The 20,320-nt window shown below is 35.0% G+C and overlaps 3 protein-coding genes across 5 annotated transcripts; 1 reads left to right on the forward strand and 2 right to left on the reverse strand.

Annotated features, from left to right (window-relative positions):
* Window positions 1–136: 136 nt before the first annotated feature.
* LOC136410555 (dual specificity tyrosine-phosphorylation-regulated kinase 2-like) lies at window positions 137–10,059 on the reverse strand. Of its 3 annotated transcripts, none has more exons than XM_066392749.1 (4): window positions 8,764–10,059; window positions 8,003–8,324; window positions 7,604–7,814; window positions 137–6,372 (listed from the first exon to the last, which is right to left on the reverse strand). In XM_066392749.1, exons 1-4 carry the CDS (start codon window positions 9,712–9,714, stop codon window positions 6,243–6,245), a joined length of 1,614 nt encoding a protein of 537 aa, XP_066248846.1. In that variant the 5' UTR covers window positions 9,715–10,059; the 3' UTR covers window positions 137–6,242. The 3 variants fall into 3 exon arrangements, with proteins under 3 accessions (XP_066248846.1, XP_066248847.1, XP_066248845.1); XM_066392750.1 differs by having other exon boundaries at window positions 137–6,350; window positions 7,612–7,832; XM_066392748.1 differs by having other exon boundaries at window positions 7,604–7,832.
* A 948-nt stretch (window positions 10,060–11,007) lies between these two features.
* Window positions 11,008–16,041, reverse strand: LOC136410587 (E3 ubiquitin-protein ligase sina-like). Its single transcript, XM_066392801.1, has 3 exons — window positions 15,807–16,041; window positions 14,481–15,182; window positions 11,008–13,715 (listed from the first exon to the last, which is right to left on the reverse strand). Exons 2-3 carry the CDS (start codon window positions 15,155–15,157, stop codon window positions 13,535–13,537), a joined length of 858 nt encoding a protein of 285 aa, XP_066248898.1. The 5' UTR covers window positions 15,158–15,182; window positions 15,807–16,041; the 3' UTR covers window positions 11,008–13,534.
* Window positions 16,042–16,435: 394 nt separating this feature from the next.
* RpIIIC53 (RNA polymerase III subunit C53) lies at window positions 16,436–18,626 on the forward strand. Its single transcript, XM_066392262.1, has 7 exons — window positions 16,436–16,827; window positions 17,434–17,675; window positions 17,763–17,885; window positions 17,940–18,002; window positions 18,124–18,209; window positions 18,262–18,453; window positions 18,511–18,626. The coding sequence occupies exons 1-7, from the start codon at window positions 16,700–16,702 to the stop codon at window positions 18,622–18,624; spliced, it is 948 nt and encodes a 315-aa protein (XP_066248359.1). The 5' UTR covers window positions 16,436–16,699; the 3' UTR covers window positions 18,625–18,626.
* Window positions 18,627–20,320: the final 1,694 nt, after the last annotated feature.

Raw genomic sequence — 20,320 nt, forward strand, 5'->3', positions numbered from 1 at the left:
GACAATTTTGTGGCGGACTTTTCTTCTCTTGTTCGTCTTAAATAAACTGCAAATCAAAGTCTGAAACGAATCATCTTCATGTGACAATAATTCAAATAGCAACAACTAGGCAGGAGATGGCAATTAATACGTACACTTAATAAAGAGAGATTTATTTAAATCCCATTAGTGTGACATATAAACATGACTTAATATTACATACAATCACATATTTGCTAGATTTAAACAGTTATAAACTTATCAAGGTTAGATATTACTTGTTGCGAACTTGAACACGATCACGTTTTTCATTTAAGAACTAACAGAGATTGAATCGTTCGTGACGAATAAAAAATAATCGAAAATTGAATAATCATGATATAACAGTTGAAACCAAACGTGCAAAAAATGTCACTATCGCCTAAAATTAACAATGCAAGATCAAGAAAATTAATTGTTTACTTACTACGCTGTATTTACACATAAGTATATGTAATACAAAAAAGTTGTTCAAAGTCTTAAAAATTAAGAGATCAAGCTCTTCTAAGGAGGAAACACATTCATATATTTGGGGTATATTTGCTGCATACGTACTATCCGCTCCGAAAGCTGGAGATAACCCAAGAAACTGATGAAAAGGGACAGTTAAATACATTTAGGTATAGTTCGGCAACATTCTAAAGTACTATATGACATAAACGTATAGACATAAATGCACTTTCTCCTTTAGCAGTCGGCAGGGCTAATTTCTGAGCACTTTGAAGCCCCATGACTAAAAATTAACCTTAAAACTAAATGTAAAATGTATAACTCGTGACACCCTTTATATATTTCTCGAAAATTCACGCCTCGTATTAATAGTTACAATGCTGTCTATCGGATATAGGGATCAATAGCGTTTTAAATACTTCATTATTTAGAAATTAAATAGAGTTTAAAGACATTCGCTAGTTATAAAATACTGTGTTTGTTAAATGGATCGTTATGACTTACCCCTAAACACAGAAAATTGAAGTACATTACGTACTATAGGGGCTTTAATAAGTCGAACTGACGTTTAATATAGAGAATAAGTAGATACGGTAATTATTGGTCGAAACAGGAATTCCCTCAAATATGACGGTGGAAATGTGTACTGGAATAGTGAGCTAATTTCAAATTTAGTTTTCTTTTCCCTACAAATTTCGGTTGTTAACAATTTATACAGGTCTGTGCGTTAATAAGAGGTTAGGCCGTCAGTCATAAAAACTAATTGATAAGTTTCGCTCTAATATACAGGGTGTTTACCAGTTCCTACGGACATATCAGGAAGAATGTGAATCGTTTCACTTCTGAAAGGGTTTCGCAGTCGTCTAGATGATTGAAATCATGTACCTAAATTGGCAGTACCCGTTTTTTACAGATTTTAAAACGGTTACGTCAAAGAAAAAATACGTCTTTCTAGATTAAATGGTGAATGAAACCAACGGCAAAAATTTCAATTAACCAGTCATCAGTACGCCCTCGTTACCAAATGGGAACGCCCTATTAACAGCACAGTGACAGTAACTCGGTGCGACATATAATGGCCACACTCATCATATACATTTTTTCAGACGTAACTTCAAATGATTGCCGAAGCTAAGTCATTACACAATGAGTAATTACAATCCGATTACCCTTAAAATATATTTACAACGACCATTGATAATTCAATAATTAGAACTGGGCAACTGAGGCACTCTACTTACACAGCCAGAAGAAGAAGCAATTGAAAGCAAGAAGTTTTTAAGTCCTTATGGAGGCGTTAACATTATATTTATTAGATATAAATATATTACGACCGTTCCGTCATTTCAGGTCTGTGGGTTATCACGACGTTTCGTTTATATATTTATTTATTTATCCGGTTTTCTGGGTATGTTACACGCACAAGGAATGAAGTTATGCATACTTAAATTAGTCTATTAAACAAGTATCTATTTGTGTCTTCCACTTTGGGAAATTTCAAGGTATTGAAAACCTTAAGTGGCTTTAAGAGGCGCAATTTTGCCCATGTTCTGAAAAACGTCGAAATTTTCATTTTTTTAAATCTTGGCTATTCATGGGCCATTCAAGACCAAAGGTTTCAGACCCTGCAAACCTCATGAATTCTTGATGTCTTTTACTTCTATCCTTGTGCGAACATGTTAAACACGATATAATAAAGGATGTTTATTAAAAAAAAGTCCAAGAAGAGAGCAATCTCATAAGAGACCTATCTTGGACAAATCCATCGTAGTAATACCATGCATAAGTAGTATTCCCTGTCAATAGCAAATGGTTTCATGAACGCCCTACGTTTATGGTTCACTGCGAGGCTTTTTTTAATAATCACCAGTTACATTATAACATTAATTTAGGGACGCAAAAGGAGGGTCAATGTTATGATTCAAAGTTTTTGATCACAACTGGCCTTGGACGAGAGCTTCGCATCAGAGCCACTCCGCGCACAACCTGCCTTAACTAAGACTAGTCACAATCAATTACTTAGCATAATCAATATATAATTATATTGTCTAACCCCGTTTAAATTAAAATTTTATTTGGCATAATTTTACATATCTCAAGTTCTATATACTTTAAAGGAATTTACTTACATAAAACGTTTAATATATATTTTTTTAAACAAGCATCATTAAAGCTTCTTTGTATAAACTTCTCGCATGGCCCTAAACTTCGCTGTGTTAAACACAATAATTATTCACAATCCGATTGTTAGTTTATGTACATTCCGGAGTGGTTTGCGACGACTCCGCCTATGAGTTTACTCAGCAATATGTCTCCTTGAATGTTTAAATCTATTTGCAACCGTTAGTTAAGGAGATTTAGAAATGTCATCTTTTTAATATAGAGGAATTTCTATATAAATCTCTATATAGGGTTTTGTCAGTCGAGTTGCATTTTCGCTACAACCTAATGCTCACTACATACATATAACTACCCAGCCCTCCGGGCCTTGCGTTCTTAACTACAAACTCTATTGCCGGTTTTCCTAAATGTACATTTACCTACCAGTAACAGTACTCCTCATACGTGACGCTATGTACACACCTCATCGAGCTATCATTTACAATAACTTCTGAAAAGCTCAATGCAAAATAACCGAACATGTTTAAGTCGATATAGGTTAAGAATATTTGATATTCAAATAAACTGGTCAATTCTTGGTATAAAATTTCTTTAAATAGTTTGTACCACAGCGTAAAATAAAAAAAATACGGACGGGGATTAAATTTGTGGCTTCACACAGCCACGCGGTTAAACGAGTTTTGTTGCTTTGGTCTCACCATTTCCAACTTAATCTTTCACAGAAACGCGAACAAAAAAGCGTGCACCTCAACTCACAACACAGCAAATTTGAACCCAAAATAGAAGAACCTCGTGAAGCGAGATCTGTGCTCCAAGACGAATACTTGCAGCTGCACACCCTTTTACTCGCGCTCTAATAAAGCAAAGCTGTATCACCATTTTTAGGCCTGCTCAAATATCACCAAACTCACATCGATTACTTTGGGAAATAGAAATAATCAGTGGGTTAAAAATTATAAGAAGACAACATTATAACTTCCAAAACTCCCTATGTACACTGTCGGCCTTAGGAGCCTTACAAGAGTATTCCTATCATTTTTTAAAAATTACAATCTTTGTCCAAGAATAATGCGAACTGTTTGCTTCACAACGGGAAGACTGAAACGCGGATCCAAGTGATAAAACGCAACAATCTTCGTATTCAGTCTTTACAAATTTTAGATGACAATTAATCATAAGTGTTGTACACACTGATCTACCTCTTGCAAATAATCTACATTTACCTACACTCAATATATAGGTTTACTGACCAAATTGATAGCAGTTAGGTTTGGAAAATTGAGCCAACTTGATATTTGGTTTGTATAAACTATACAAATTACATAATAAAAAAATGATCAGAACGACGTTTCGGCCCAGGAGAGCGGTCTGATCGCCATACCCTTCTCATCGTCACGTCGTTCTCATCAATTTCACATTATATACACAATACGGAACAATACACTTAATAAATCGAAATTAAACACACAATACTTTTGTAAAGATAAAATTGTCGATTCACATAAAGAAGTATCACAAAAGCTTTTCATTTTAGTAAAGTAAACTTCTTCATACTCACTGCTCCAGGTAACTGGGACTAATAAAATATGCTACTTTCAGATAAACCATTACCTGAACTACTAAAAGCACTTCAGAGGAAAACGGAACGAAGCTGAATAAACGTCCCATAAATAAAAAATATTTTAATCATCTTACCAGTGCGGACTGTTTCAGAAAAAAATATCTTTTAGGACCGCGTTAGGGAGGAAAATCAATTAAATCCTTGAAGTATTGGACAGTACTGGATTTTCTGTTGTGCTGTGAATAAGTTTCTGTTAATAACAGAGAAGTCAACAGATTTTTAAGCCAAAAAAAGGTCATGAAAAAGGTCTTTTAAGATTGACTAAGTAATTGGTCAACATCGGTCACCCTCTAATATGGATTCTTTTTGAGAAGGATGTTTAAACTAAAGGAATTTAATATACAGAACTAATCCTACTGCGTATGGGGTAAAGATCTAAAGACAACAAAGCTCAGTGGTTTAAGGTCGCCCTCCTAAATTTGCCGCAATTGGCAGGGAATAAAGGAGTTATTTAAATATTATAATCCAATAAAGTTCCATTCTGAAATTGTACATATTTCCTACATGAATGAGTTTCTTCCCAATTTTCTCATCTCAGTACAACCATCGGCATTTTCTCAGTAAAAGTGAACACTTCTTAAATAATCCCTAAATTACTACAATTATTCCAAACGTGTTCACTACTAAAAATAGCCAAACCACTTCCTTGCACTACAAAAACTGTTATCGGGCCCCGCACACATGGTAAGACAATTAACATATTTCAGCTCATATTACTTAGACGCAGCTTCAGGTAAGTCTAACCGCTAATTTAATCTTATTAAATTTAATTACACTTTCTCTTTAAAATAAACGTGCCGAGGCAGTATCGTTTTAACAACGTCATTAAAGGAACTACTATAAAGAACAGATCAAAACGCATTTATTGCACACCAGTCACCCCCTCAAATGGACATGAAATAAATATCATGATAAAGTGATAAGCGAGTAATAAACTAAAGTCAGGCGACGAAAAGCCGCTTTCAATAACTGCAGCTCGGGGTAAGGCAAATTATAAGTCTGCTGATTGCCGCGGGTTGAATGACTGAAGCTGATATGTTCAATAAAAGTTTATACATGTTTGGTCAGAGTATCATCTCTACCTATCAGATTATTGGCCTATTACTATCGAACTCAGACACAGCAACTTACTTGCGAGAGCAACCATCACATGTAACACAGACGGCGGTCAACTAGCAGACACATAAAATGCTGTTTTAAGTCTTATGTAGATTCAGTTAAAGCTAATAAAATAAATGAGCAAAACAATGTTCGGGCTTAATTCGTATAAAATAGGAAAGTCGTCGAGCCAGACTACACACAATAATAAACAATAATATTGTAATAATTATATAAAAGACTTAGATTTCAATATTTGACAAAGCAATCAAATAAGAACACATAAAACGTATTCACGTACATTTTAAAAGCCGTTTAATGCCGTTTCTCCCAAGCAATTCTTTGAAATATGAAGTAGAATGTTGTGAGTAAATTTACAGGAGTAAAAATCACAGTTTATCAGCCTTATGGAAAATTGCTCGGAATTTTTCTCGTTAACCGAAACGTTCCTTTAAAATTTTTTTTTAATAAGCCCAACACTTAAAGGTCATCTCAATACTCCATTAAATTACTTATATGCGATCTGTCAGATTACCAAACAAGTAAGATAGACAGTTGTTTGACACATTACTCAGTCAGATGAATTGACATGAAATTGACTTTCAGCGCATATGAATGACTGAGAACCATGTAATGGATAAACACGCTTGCCTATTTGCTAGCGTAGATCTGAAATTGACCTTTTGAAACTAATTATTGAAAATGTCTTTAGGCGCAAGGCATGCACTACATAAACTATATAATTAATCCTGCAAACTTACGTAGAATTCAGTAACACACAACATAGCGCTGACATTCATTTTTACCTGCGATATTTATTATTATGCTGGAACTGTAACCAACGGTATGTAGTCCATAGCGCCAATAACCGACATCTCTGATCCGAAATTTGATTCTCGACGCAAGAACGATGCACAAAATGGCATCTGCCAGGTCATGCGTTTCCATCACCAAAAGATACTTGTTGAGAAGATTGGGTTTTTGGGGTTCTTGGGACTCCCGTTGATCCAGTTCTAGATACTCCTGCGCTGTTTTGGTCGATCTGAATTTCAAATGAAATTCGACTTATTACGTATAACGTATATTCAAGATATTCAAGAACAGTTATTTAACTTGATGAAGTGGTGAATGAGTTGGTTAGCCGGATAAGGGATCAGCAAGTAAATGGCCGTGAGATAATTTCATTCACCATATCATCAGGACTTTATCGATAAAAAGACCTCTTGCTTCTACAGTTATTCAGACACTAATAATAATACTGATCTTTAAATAGTGAAAACAATTAAATAATAATAATGACCCTGAGCTGACTCAGGCGCAGCAGCTGTTTCCTCCAACACAAAATAAAAACTAACATCGTTCCTATTTTTGACCATGCCTCCTCGTATATTACCTCTTTTCAGATTTGGAATATGTGGCAATGATTAAAAAATGAAAAATACTATTATTGTCTATATTAATTATTATGATCTGATTAAAAATAAGCAGATACTCATTCAATTGGCTTATAATGTTTGTTGAACAGGCAGTCATTTAATAAAGAAATTATAAAGTGTATGCAGAGCGCAGCATTAAGAAACGAGTGCAATCATAACTCGAATACTTACCTACTTAATAAATAGAAAATAAAAATCATTTCAAGTTTTAGAAATTAATGCCCTTGATTTCTGCACGGTTGAATGTAGTTGCGAAACTGCGAGTACGCAGCCTTACACCTAGTTCTGACTAATATAAATTTATTCTCTCACTAAACGTCCCATTATTGAAATTTTCCGCCCACCTCTCTGTACTAAGCGTTCGAGTATATTTTTCTAAAAGGTGGCCATAAAAACTGGGGCATCTAAGGAGAAATCAACAGTGACAGTTAATTATTTGCTTTTGAAACTCTCCTACACGTTGAGTAATACCGAAAATAAAAGGTTTAAAACCGACGAATGTTGTAAAGCTTTATCTTAAGTCCAAAAATCGGCGTGAGCTACTTTTCTGATACGAAGATTAATCTGCCAGTGACCTGAATTTTTCGATCGCTTTTTGCAATTAGCTTGAATGGTAATAAGTCATACAATAATCCAGTCATAACGCATAACTTTACATGTGGAATTGAATTAGATCAAGACAAAGGCGATTGTACCTGCTTGCTATTACAGCAAATATCTGTGTTGTTATTGCCGCTTTCCTTGCGGAACATCAAGACAATTAAAGAAATCCTTTTTCCATTTCAAAATGTATCACACTACGTCACATGAGGAATCCCATGCCAAGCCATGAACTCTTGATCACCCTAATCTCATCCACACACTTACCTTTTCACCTGGGGGACGCGGCAACCTTCGCCTTAACCAGGCATGCCGTAGAGCTTGAGCTGGGGTCATTCGAGTGTCGGGGTCCCATTCCAGGCAACGTTGAATAAAATCGAGAAACAAAGGGTCATCACAGCCTTTTAATGCCCTTTTTAGGTCCTTGCTTCCAGGCGGACCTCTGGGCTTGCCTCGCCGGCTTAAACCACCTGAGAGCACCACAGTACCTGTTGAAAATGGGGAATTTTCAAAGGGGCATTGTGTTGTCTATCATATGTCCAATTGTGAGTTCTTTAAGAGTTTTGTAAGTTATAAGGTTGATGTGACATAGACTGCATTTGTGATTTGACTGTGTTATCATAAAAATGATAAATAAGGAAACATAATGAGTTCTTACCATCACCCATAGTGGTGCAGTTACAGTATCTTGGTATGCCCTTGGAGCTTATAAAGTTCTTGGCCCTTTTTGACTGATCCAAGAGCTTCTGGGGAGGCATCCCAAGCAATTCCATTATGCAAGCTAATTGGTCAGCTTCGTCTTCCCCAGGGAGTAGGGGAAACCCAGTCAGCAGTTCTGCCAAGATGCAACCTAAGGACCACATATCGATAGGCATGCCATAGCGAGCTCCCAAGATCACCTCTGGGGCACGGTAGAATCTTGACTGAATATATGTGTATACCCTGTTTTGTTCATAACATGAAGACCCGAAATCAATTACCTGGAAAGTTGGAGAATGGAAATGTTAGGTGTAATTGGAATTAAAATTGTTCTAAATAATTTATAAAAAATGTCAAATGGTATTTATAAGAGGCACTTAAAATAGCTTACACTAAAACTTATATTTAACTATTCAGCTAAGAATAGATTAAGAGATCAAAACTAAGTAGTGATGCAATTAATTTTATAAAGCTGATTCGTCTCAGTGATAAAGGATGAAACTTTTAATTGGTTTAAAAATGCAATGTAAAACAAATAACTAGCTACTTAAGTAACTTTATTGGATATTTATTGAAATGGGGTTCTTGTCCTTTTTTAGTCCACCAAAATCAATGGAGATGAATCCAAATTTGCATAATACAAATACATAAAATTTTTAAATTAAAACAGGCTGTAGCTATAAGCAATAGAAAATAAAGGATTGACAAAAGGATGTATACCTTTAAACCACTTCTTCCTTGCTGCTTTAAAAGTACATTCTCCGGCTTCATGTCACAATGAATAATTTTGTTCCGGTTCAATGAATCAAGGCATAGCAATAGAGAGTGGCAAAACTTCCTGACAAGTTGCAAACTAAAGCCCTTAAATTTATTCTTCTTGATAAGTTCATATAAGTTAATGGACAGCAACTCGAAAGTTATGCACATATGATTTCTAAATGTAAATGAATCTAGCATGTGAATAATATTCATTGTATTGTCTTTGTCTTGTTTGCGGAGGTGTTCCAAAATCCTAACTTCCTCTTGTGCCTGGCGGTGAAATCTTTTTTCATTGCGAACCATCTTTAAGGCAACATGCATATGATTGGCATGGTCATAGGCTTTAACAACTTGTCCAAAAGATCCTTTTCCAATAACTTTTAAAACTTCATATCTATAACCTACATGGTCGTGAAGGATGTGAATGTAAGATCCCTGATCATTGTCATAGTCACAGTTATTTGGATTTCCTATAATACCTGGGCGCTTTTTGGCATTTGCTCCAATAAAATATATTTGAGGATAATTAAAAATTTCATGATGTTCATAAGGTGTCAACTTATTCATGTAAAGTTTCAAAACTTGCTCCGGCGTTGTTACCATGGTTCGTGGTTTACACTCATTGCCTGTGAGACTTACTAGGCTTGTTTGTGAAGATTTAAGTGGAGTTGATGTTGTACCTCGATTTAAACATTGCAGTCCCAAACTAGAAACATTTAACTCTGGGAGGATGGCTGAATTTGCTGAACTAGCTGTGGATGCTACTGGAGGACTTTGTTCCTTGCCGGAGCCTTGCTTCAAGGGGGGCAAATTGCCTCCACCTCCCTCTTGGATATATTGTGCATGAGAGGGAAATAGCTGTGTTCGTGACATGGGCATTTTGAGAGGATTAACAGCCACGGCACTAGACATTCTCAGATTACCAACATGAAACTAAGGACCTTCTTTCCTCGTGTCAAATGCCACGAATGCACCCCTGTGCTCATAACGTGAATGCACTGATTATCACCCCCGTTCTCACAATGTCACATCAGTTGCACAAAAGGCTCACTTTTCCTGTTGCTCTGGGACTTCAGAATCGAACTTTCCTTTAGAACATTTTAGATTTTGTCCTATCGCTACTTCTTAATCTGCGGATGCGCTTTTTTGTTACCATTTCAGTTTGAAAACCTTCGAAAATGAACAAAGACTTTGGATTATTTTACAGCCCAGCCATGTTTATGAAGCCCAAAAGTCAAAAGCCAACTAATAAATTGGTAAATGGGAGAATACCACTGTCGTTCAACAGCCATCCGTCACCCTGTCAAACAAGTGTCAGACGTCAAAGGGGTGAGTTTTTGGTTACAATCAGCAGAGTTTAACTGTTGCGCAACTGACTAAGTTGAAATATGTCCTGCAAATTGAACGATATTGCGGATGTAGAATCACGTGACTAATTAGTTCATACATGCGAACGTAATGTGCGTATGCATTCGAACGTTTAAAACATATACTGTACAGAACTTTTCTATATCGTTATTTATGGCTCTTTTATTTATTTTTTTTTAATTTTAATGCTTTAAAACAGTCTATGTCATGAAATTTCTTAGCTTTTCGAAGGAAAGAGACAAAGAAGTGCTGCAAGTCACATTCTTGGTAGTAATCACAGATTGAACGTGCTTGAATGCAACCCAGAAATAATAAACCTCTAATTTTATGGACTCTCCTCGATCAGCAGGTAGTGAATTATAAACGTAGGTCGTTGATTGGGCCATTTATTACTTACCATCAAACATCTGACTAAGAGATGAATGGATCCCAGACATGCCTTCGATATTTCAAGGCCTGATGGAGGTTTTCTTAATGATGTCCCTTTGTACCCGGGCTGCTTGTGGTTCCATTTGTTGATGGATTCATTGTGTTGCGCATGATTTTTAGATCTGCGAAACTTTAGACGATATACTTGAAATGAAACGCGGCGAGCTACAAGGTTGAATCGGACTTGTGCTGCCATCTGTGACGGGACGTGTGAAGATCACATTAATAATATTTTTGAAAATGGTGGATTGCAAACTATCAGCGACGCAAGATCACATGTGCGTCTGCGTGCTTGATCACGTGCGGAAAGCACATTTTTGCGTGTAAACGGAATTTTTCACATGCTTCTCTAAAGGAGGAAAGCCGCATTGTTAACAATTGCAGATTATAGCAAATAACCAGACAATATTAGTGATTTTTGCCAAATTCTGTCGGCAAGAAGGTCGTATTTATTTAAACTAAAAATAAACTCTGGCTTACAGGCTTGTCGGTTCAGTTTATCAGTAAAAACAATCAGGTAGACATAAATCCAACACCCGCACTATCTCAAGTCACTATAACAAAGACAGTAAACTCAACAATGTAAAACTGCTTAAGCCTACGTAAACTTTTGTCAAAACATCTGCCAATTCCAAGCTGTTGTGCAATCTTCACAACCAATTAAATTAAAAATGTAATATTCTCACTCCATTAAAAAAAATTGGCATCTGGTGAAATATCCACAGATTTGACAACGTTGCAAATTGGAACTTTAAGTAAAGGAATACTTCAATATAAACGCTTATTTCTTTCCTTAATTTGTGGCGCTTCTTTATTCAAGATCATCCTTAATTTTTGTTGGTTCTGGATCACTAGAGGTTCTACAGATCATTATTTTCATTTGTCCATGAAGCGAAATCGAAACCGCAATAGTACGTACGACAATAATAGGGGAAGGTGGGGCAAATGTTGTAATCTTAGCAATGTGTTCAAGCGTACGCCGCATGTTATTTTACTACACACGTGAACCATTATTCTTAGAGTATTTCTTGACAATGTTCGACGTTAACGTTAACACAATTAACATGTACGAAAATATGGCGGAAACATTTTTGCTGTTAAACACATCACAATGTAATATTTATCCTATGCTAACACTCGAACCTCCCCTAAGTGCCAATTTTTAAAGTTGTATGGTTTAGTAACACCAGTTTAACAATAGTTAATTAATATATCGATTGCTGAATGACTACTGGCAATGAATACGCAGAAGTGAATGAACTCTTTATTAATCTTCACTGCAACGTAAGTATAATAATACACGTGAAGCAATGAACGCGTGATGTATAATTCAGCCTAATTCACATTTCATAGAAATTAATAAGCAAGTATTTTGGAAGTCACTGTAAAGGCGGAATGTCTGTGAATTAGGCTGAACGCTAGAATAGGTCCATGTAAGGAACAGTCACTTGTTTAACGAAATATGATAGTAACGCAATCATTATGATGAAATTGAGAAATTCTATTATTAATATAAAACTAACACAACGAGAGTTAAACAATTAAATCAGCTAAATAATAGTAATAAATAAATTGAACAGATCTACAGTAATGGGGGCCTATGTATTACTGTACAAATACCTATATCACAAAACCTTAGTTGGGATAACCGTTAAGATCCAGAAAGCGCTTGACCTTACTTTGCCACGCTTGCACTACAGAATTTCAATATTCAGAATGTTCCAAAAAGGTTGAACCCTAATTGAGGAGGTTATAAGAAATATTGCGGTGAACAATTTTTGCATAAACCACTACTTTAAAATTAGTAATTTTGGCTCCAGAATAATTATTGTTTAAAATGCTTTGATGTTCAACTTAAGTGAATAGAATAAAAACTAGCAACATAAACACTTTTTTGTCTCCAGATAAAAGTTTATCAATTGCATTCCTAAACTCAATGTTAACGACGCACCTGCACATTTTTCCCGTACTGTGCAGAATCATTTAAATCAACATTTTTATGGGTGATGAATTCGAAAAGGTGGACCTATTAGGTAGTCAAGGCAAAGTCCCGATTTAACCCCCTTGGATTTTTTCCTCTGGGGTTATATCAAATTGTTGACGTATGAAACTCGTGTAGCCACCCAAGAGGAACTGTTAGGAAAAGTGATGGCAGCTCTCTTTCGGTGCAGCAAAATTCGTACATCTTACGAGTGCACGATTCAATAAATAAAAGAACAAATTTATATAATCATGTTGGTCGTCATTTTGAACCTTTATTATAATTTTTTTGTGTTATCTTTAATAAAAATGAATTAAATATTGAAACATTTTAGTGCCAACCAGTTAACATTAAGTTTTTGAATAAAAATGACTTTGAAGCTAAAATGGGTAATTTTTGACGAGGGGGTTTCTATGCAAAAGTTGTTCACCGCAACGTCTTTTATAACCTCCCTAAGTTTGGCTTAACCTTTTTGGAACACCCAGTATATTTCTATACTATTGCGTCGTTTTAAAACCGAATCGATTATGTTTATATTCCTTATGCGACTCGGCAGATGATTAAAAGCTTAGAGGAAGTTATCACTTGTCCCCCCAAACCCTTAGGAAAAAACATTTAATATTGTCGCGTAAATAGCACGCACAGCGTGTGTGATTGAATTTACTGTTTTTGATCACTATTTTCTTTCAACACGCATTTGGTATAATGCCTGAGGTGTGACTTGTACTCATCTTGCAAATATATCCCATAACTAAACGGACCCCCTCTTAAACTATTTAAAAATATTCCGGCATATGAAACCCAGCAAGCCCGCTTCGAAAAATCGAACAAAAGTATTCCTTCTGACGCCATAAATTATTTACAAAATATTAATGAAAACTGCAATTGCAGTCGATCCAGACAAAAAGTACACGAAAAATTAACTATAAAAATTTTGGAAAATGGTTTAAAATCTTAGCAAACCAGAGAAATGGTAACGTTTATGCCTAAATTCCCATTATCGGCAAAATGCTGGGCGATAGAATTATCAAATACCAAACAGTTTGAACCCATTATAGCAGAAGCGACTCCTTCCTGGCTTGAACGGGGCATATCTTCCCAAATCAGTCGTCGTCTATTGCTATTCAACTCCAGGCTGAAAAGAAAAGGAAAATTCCCTGACACTTCGTGCTTCTACAAAATTTAACGAATATTATTAAAGAGTCACAGCGGAACAGGGCATTTAAATATCTAGAATATCAATATAAGTCTGGTATCGTACAGAAGCACGCATAAAGCGTATAGATAAGATATTACACCCACATCAAAATGATTGGAATTAAACTACTACGTAATTCGAAATATTCTCTTTCCGAAAAAAAGGATTCATTCTAGATAAGGACACGTCACCACTTCAGAAATATTCCAAGTGATTAGCAAATTATATGTTTTTTTTGATTGCCAACAGTCAGAAAAACGCGATAAATCAGCGTCCTGTTCGTGAAACTCCATTTAAATACAACGTAATAAAAGAACTAATAACTCGGGTAAGTCAAATTTCTCTGTTTTCAAGGCTATTTCAATTTCTCACTCAGATTAACATAACTGTAGGCAGTTTTTTTGCCCCTTAAAAGCGCATTCGCCATTTCGTCAAAATAACTGCTATCCCTTCCACCTTCTTAAAGTCGTTCAAAAAATGCGAAATAAGACAATGCAAAAGTTCCGCGTAAAGGAGAGTTCGATGTTGGGAACACGGCAACATATATATTCCGAAATCTAGAGCTACTATCATGGATACTAACATGGTATAGACCTTGATCTTGACCATACCTGATAAAGACACCTAGTACCTATAAGTACTAATATTTTTCACAGATATTGTGAGTTAAAATCGGGGTTAAAATATAAATAAAAAACTTACCGGTAGGCGAACCGTTCCGCTTGTTTTCTAGACCCGATTAGTTGTACAATTGCAAAAAATTGTGTATGCCCATCAGTCTTTTCCTGCTTTTCTAGAACCAGCATAAAGTGGTGTCCAAAGCAGCTCTGCATCATAACCCAATCTACAGCTCCAGCAAGATTAATTTCTGTTGCAAGGAACACTATGTCTTCTCCATTGAGTGTGGTAATATTTTTGTGGGAATGTTGTAGGTGAACCATCACTTTGTCAAGTTGCCCTTGCCAGGAGCAAGAAGCACCTGGACATGGGCAACTGTAAGGACGAAATTCACATATTTCTTCATGTTCTGCCTTCTCATTAAGACCCAAAGACATGCGGCACCCAGTGGACTTGTGCTTGCATGGAAACATTAAATTATTAGCTACTTTTTCCATTGCCAGATTTCTGATATTTCCAAGAGTTCCTCGGCATGTAGGGCAACAGGACAATTTCGGTCGGCAGCTGGCGCAGACCAAGTGACCAACTTGACATTGCATGATAGGTGGCAATACAATTTCGAAACATACTGGGCATTCAAACAAGGCAGCCAGTTCATCAGTTAAAGTACCTGGGGCTGATCCTAAGGCAGATAATTGTGTAGCTGAGCCCCCAGAGGAACTGTCAGCACTACTAATTCCTCGGCGCTTTTGTGCAGCCATTTCTGGTTGCTCACTGACTCTAAAACTAAATGTTAAAATGTGAACAGAGGGTGAATTTATGGAATCTCAATTCCACTTTGATTGGAATTTTATCAAGTTTAGTTTCTTTGTTAATTATCTTTGGGTAAAGGTTTGCCCAATTGCTATTTAAAAAGACAATTAAATTTGTTAAAATGAGGATTGGAATTAGATGGAGATTTCAAGAATAATTATGTTGTCTTTCCAGTTCGACTTGAACTAACTTCGAATTTGAATTAACAAGAACAGATCTGCATCTACAGTAATAACTTTGTTGTAACCCCAACTAATCAAATTAATGAGTCCTTTAAGTTCTTCCATGATAACTATTATTTACCCCCTATAAATCAAACATTATTGTGTTGACATGTATTAACACATACTGACAGTAATAAACAAAATTAAAACGCGATTGTCTTCTATTTACAAAATAATTGCAACAATTCGGGAATTTGTACTAAATTGTATAGGCCATAGGTTGTGTTATACATGCCCAAATTATGATTCTCTATTTAAAATCTATAGTGCGATCAGTGGATAAGTGTGTCAGCGATCACCTAAACACAATATACGCCCCAAATAGAGGTGGTAAGTTTAGGGCAAGCCAGAAAAAACTTGAAAGAATACTTACCTAATTGCTCTAATAAAAATAAAATTAGGTAATGGAACGATATGTCTGTAATCTTAAATATAAGTAAATAGGTATTGTAACAACGCGTACGGCCTAGAGAAGTTGTTCTTGTTCGTCATAATTGAGTAAAAACTATGTAAAAAGTCTATAAAAACAGTTTAATGGGCAGAAAAAAATCTCTTTTGTAATGTTTAACCATAGAAAAACACTAAGTTTGTCATTTGTCTCCATAAATTTATTTGAACAGTGCGCATGTACATGTACACTAATATTCATAGACTGTTTTGGCATTTGCCATGATTGGGCACCGCAAGCTCAATGGCAACGTCGCAATTCGGTTTTCAGTGAATGGAAAAAAGATGCTCTTAACCTAACTTTTGGCAGATTTACAAGATTCTTTGTCTAAGTTGTGAGTCTGGTTATATTCAGTTTGCGAAAGAGTTTCCCGTGGTGTTCATTAGTGGGATTAAAATGCTTTAAAGTAATTTTAACTAGCCCTTCCCAATTGATTGTTCAACTGTCGTAGGCACGTTAAGACCCAAGTAGTCCCCCTCGGCCATATTTAATAAGAAATGGTGATTTGGCCGAACGCCCTGCTGACACGACTCGAGGTCATCGATACCCAGAAAAAAAGAAAATGCTCCTTGCACCTCCCAACATAACCAATAAATTAACATTCCATTCCCTTTCCATGCCAATCATTCATTTATTATTAAATAATTAATATTTATTATAGTCTAAAGTAACTTATTTTCTTTTGCAATTCATTTTTAAGTTTAGTATTAAATTGCTATTTTAACTCATTTTGCAAAAAACCAATGCCTTTATTTGAAGGTTAGAAAAACCATATTCCACATTTCCAGTAGCATCTTCACCAAGAGATTTCCCGAAAGATGGAAAGGGGTCCAGAAAGACGACTGCAGTCCTTAAAATTACCTAGAGATTTAACATTAGGAGGCACCAAGCCGAAGAAAACATTTGCCCCCAATCTGAATGCTGCACGAAGTAAGAAGAGCAAAGAGTGAGTAGGTTTGGCTTTGTGTTCAATCTGGATTTTACATTTCTAGCTGCATTTCGAAACTGTTACTCCTGTTACTTATTGCTTTTAGTATATCCAGGTTGTAGACATTTTGTTGTTTTCATGTACATTAATTTTAAATGATTCCAGTTGCATTATTTCTCATTGGGCTTGTTCATTCTTGATTGATGAGATCAATGATATCTGTGATAGATCACCAAAGTTATTTGGATCCTTGTAACCCATTCCACATAAAATTCAAAACAAAAAAGGAAGGAGAAAGTAAAAAAGGCATTTTAAAAAGTACAGAATCCAAGGTAAAAAGACTCATTTATTAAGAAGTTGCCAAGTAGTGGAGATTTAGTAATGCTCCATTAATATCACAGGACACTAACTATTCATCTCATTGGAAGGAATAAAGTAATGAACAAGAAATAAAATTTGTTTAATTGAGAGCAACAGGAAAAACATGTAAACAACAAATAAACCTGCAATGAAGGCAGGGATACATTGGGTTCTATGTGTTTATTGTCTAAACTTGGGTAATCATAACAAACAATAGGAGTAACAGCCTAAAAACCTAACATAAAACATGTACATGTTATGTAGCTTATTTATCAAAAGTGAAGACAAGTGGAAAGGCAACCAGAGAAAAGATGGAAGAAATAATAAGAAGATTGTTCCAAGAACAGAAAGGTTTATTCAATCTAGTGGAATATTCTCCCAGGGAATTGGAAGTGATGCTTTGAAAAAGATTCGATGTGAGAGGGAAAGGGCATATTCAAGTAGAGATGACACAATAAGTCATACAGTACCAGTACCAAAGATCAAAAAAGGCGATTGGCAGGCAGGTCAAAATTAGTTAATTAGGGCAGGATCAAATTATTCAAGTGTTGAAATTGGGCATTATTTTAAAGCACATTTAATAATTTAGGTAGATTCAAAAACTGAGGCCAGAGTGTATGAGGATATAATGGCAGACAACTCATTAATGGAGGATGAAGATGATTTGTCATTTTCTCCCATGTTATGGAATGAAAGTGATCTCAAAGAACATAAAGGTAATTAATTAGAATTTTGAGTGTTGAATAACAATATTTATTTTTGCTTTTTAGTCTTTACTGTAAATAAATTAGAACCAAAAAGTGAAGAGGAAAACTCATTAAAATTAGATAAATGTAAGTTATTGAATTGTTTTTCTTTATATGTCAGTGTTATGAATGAAAAAAAGTGGAGGAAAATTGCTTATTGTTGGTCATCAGATAATGAAAAATTTCTAATATAAATATATTTTTTCAGTAAAAATTGAATTAGGAAAAAACTCTAAACAATTTGAAGAGGCTGACCGATTTAGTGATTACAACCCTGATTTAACACTATGGAAAGTAAGTATTCTTACTATATTAAATGTTACACACTTTAATCTAAAAATCGCAGTTACCAGATTCATTTGCTGGAAAGGGCTTAAGTGATGATCCAAAAGATCAAACATGCAGAGATTATAAGTTAGGTGAAATGTTGGAAGGACAAATAGGGAAAATGAGGTTTAGACAATCTGGGAAAATTGAGGTATTTATAGGTTGTATGAAATATCAAATTGAAGCGTCGCAGTTGGAAAGCTTTCCTGAGGTATGTTAAGCATATGTATTCTTCAGTTTAGCGAATTCCTGTTATATTTACTTTCAGAAAATTGTTGCTATTGATACGAAAAGTCCTCAGTCAAACAGTGTCGTGTTAGGTAAAATTCAAAATCGCTATGTACTAAATCCAGATTGGAATGTTTTATTAAAAGAATCATGATGTATGCGCGTTTTAATGTTAATTAAGGCAGTTTGTTATTGGATGGTACCGTTATATTCCGTGAAATTATTAGGATTGTAAACGACAGGTACAAGATGAACCATACAGCAATTGCTAATGCCAAACTAGATTCTGTAGAACTCATCAAATACAGGTAGTTTCCAAATATACAAGGTATCCCTGAAATGGCCTGGAATGATTTGGCCAACACTTGACCAACAATTCCTGAAAAAAGAAAAGATATTCTAGGCAAATCTATTTATGTTAAATGTCGCTTCGTTTTGCTGTTATAGGGCGCCAAAATTCTTATGTTAATATCGCTTTTTGAAATAATTGCTAAACGCTTCAATCAAATTTCACTAATTTTGGAACTATGAGTTAATACATCATACAATTGGCTTGTTTCGACGTGAGCACAAATCTTTTTTAATGCTTGGAAATATTAAAAATAGCGCGTGGCTTGTAAATAAGAGTTTGTATTTTTGTTACTCCCTGTATGAATGACTTAAATTTTTTCTGTCACAAGCTGACTTTATTTTGAAACTTTTGTTTCTTGTGAACTTTCCTCCAGGAACACAGTTTCCTTACAAAAAAATTATTTACAATACCTTGCAATTTATCTTTGTTGTGAAAACATTGTTTTGCATATTCTACGCAACAATAAAATAAAAATTGAATATTAATTTCTGGAAAAATTTTCAAAATAGTTAAAGTTTTGAATTAATTTCAACTTGAGAAAAACGACTTACACAGTTGAGACCTGAAACATAAAAAAAATCTATTTTAATTTTTAAACAAAAGTTTTGAAAATCTTCGAAACAGTTTGAGTTTCAATTTAATTTCAACTCGAAGCAAGGGCGTATACAGTTGAAACTTGAAACGTAAAACAATTCAGAATTACATAATCTTTAAAAAAAAATCAATATTAATTTCTGAAAAGACTTCAATATTAATTCCTGAAAAAATTAAATATTAATTCCAGAAAACAAAATTTCCAAAACAGTGTTTCAAATTAACTTCAACTTAATGAGTAGACGCGTATACAGTCGAGAACTGAAAAACAAAAAAATAGTATTAATCCCTGCAAAAATTTTCAAAATTTTCAAAATAGCTCAAATTGTGATATTTCTTGGCCACGTATAAAGATGATGCTAAGTACCTTCTAAAAGAAGCAAAATTACAAATCATTTCAACTTTCAACTAAAATTCTAATTATATCGTTCTGATTGACCTAACAAAACTTAACTGTGAACCACAAGAAACGGCAAGCACAACTCATTCCCGAGCATCAAAAACGTGAGCCAGGATTACGTCAGAAATATTCACTTTCACTCACAAAATGACAGTCAAACGTCGCTCATTTTCATTCACTAAGTCAGTTACTTACCGAGGCAGTCAACCAGCGTACCTCACGAATCTTTACAACAAAAGGAAAACCCGATTATTAGTGTAACGCGTATTACGAACATCCTGCTCTTCGTCGCGCTAACATTCGAATGAATCATTTGCTAAGTGATATCAGTACAACCTGCCCTTCGTAAAGGTACAGCTGATTGGCGTTGGAAACGATACATGCGATGTTTCCAGATTTAGTAAAATGGAAGAAAAGTTGCGAATTCAAGACATCATGCAAACATACTCCGATGAAATTACATTTCCTATTACAAAGAGAACTTAATCGAAAAAGAAGTCTGTG

Source organism: Euwallacea similis, chromosome 8 (genome assembly GCF_039881205.1).
Source record: "Euwallacea similis isolate ESF13 chromosome 8, ESF131.1, whole genome shotgun sequence".
NCBI lineage: Eukaryota > Metazoa > Arthropoda > Insecta > Coleoptera > Curculionidae > Euwallacea > Euwallacea similis.

Excerpts from the sequence above, each read along its gene's own strand:
- LOC136410555 (XM_066392748.1), bottom strand. The coding sequence starts at position 9,714 with ATGTCTAGTGCCGTGGCTGTTAATCCTCTCAAAATGCCCATGTCACGA. Across the intron at positions 8,325-8,763 it reads AAGGAAGAAGTGGTTTAAAG|GTAATTGATTTCGGGTCTTC; the intron begins GTATACATCCTT and ends CCAACTTTCCAG. Across the intron at positions 7,833-8,002 it reads CTGCACCACTATGGGTGATG|GTACTGTGGTGCTCTCAGGT; the intron begins GTAAGAACTCAT and ends CATTTTCAACAG.
- LOC136410587 (XM_066392801.1), bottom strand. The coding sequence starts at position 15,157 with ATGGCTGCACAAAAGCGCCGAGGAATTAGTAGTGCTGACAGTTCCTCT. Across the intron at positions 13,716-14,480 it reads GCGGAACGGTTCGCCTACCG|CCTGGAGTTGAATAGCAATA; the intron begins GTAAGTTTTTTA and ends TTTTCTTTTCAG.
- RpIIIC53 (XM_066392262.1), top strand. The coding sequence starts at position 16,700 with ATGGAAAGGGGTCCAGAAAGACGACTGCAGTCCTTAAAATTACCTAGA. Across the intron at positions 18,003-18,123 it reads CTCATTAAAATTAGATAAAT|TAAAAATTGAATTAGGAAAA; the intron begins GTAAGTTATTGA and ends ATATTTTTTCAG. Across the intron at positions 18,210-18,261 it reads CTGATTTAACACTATGGAAA|TTACCAGATTCATTTGCTGG; the intron begins GTAAGTATTCTT and ends TAAAAATCGCAG.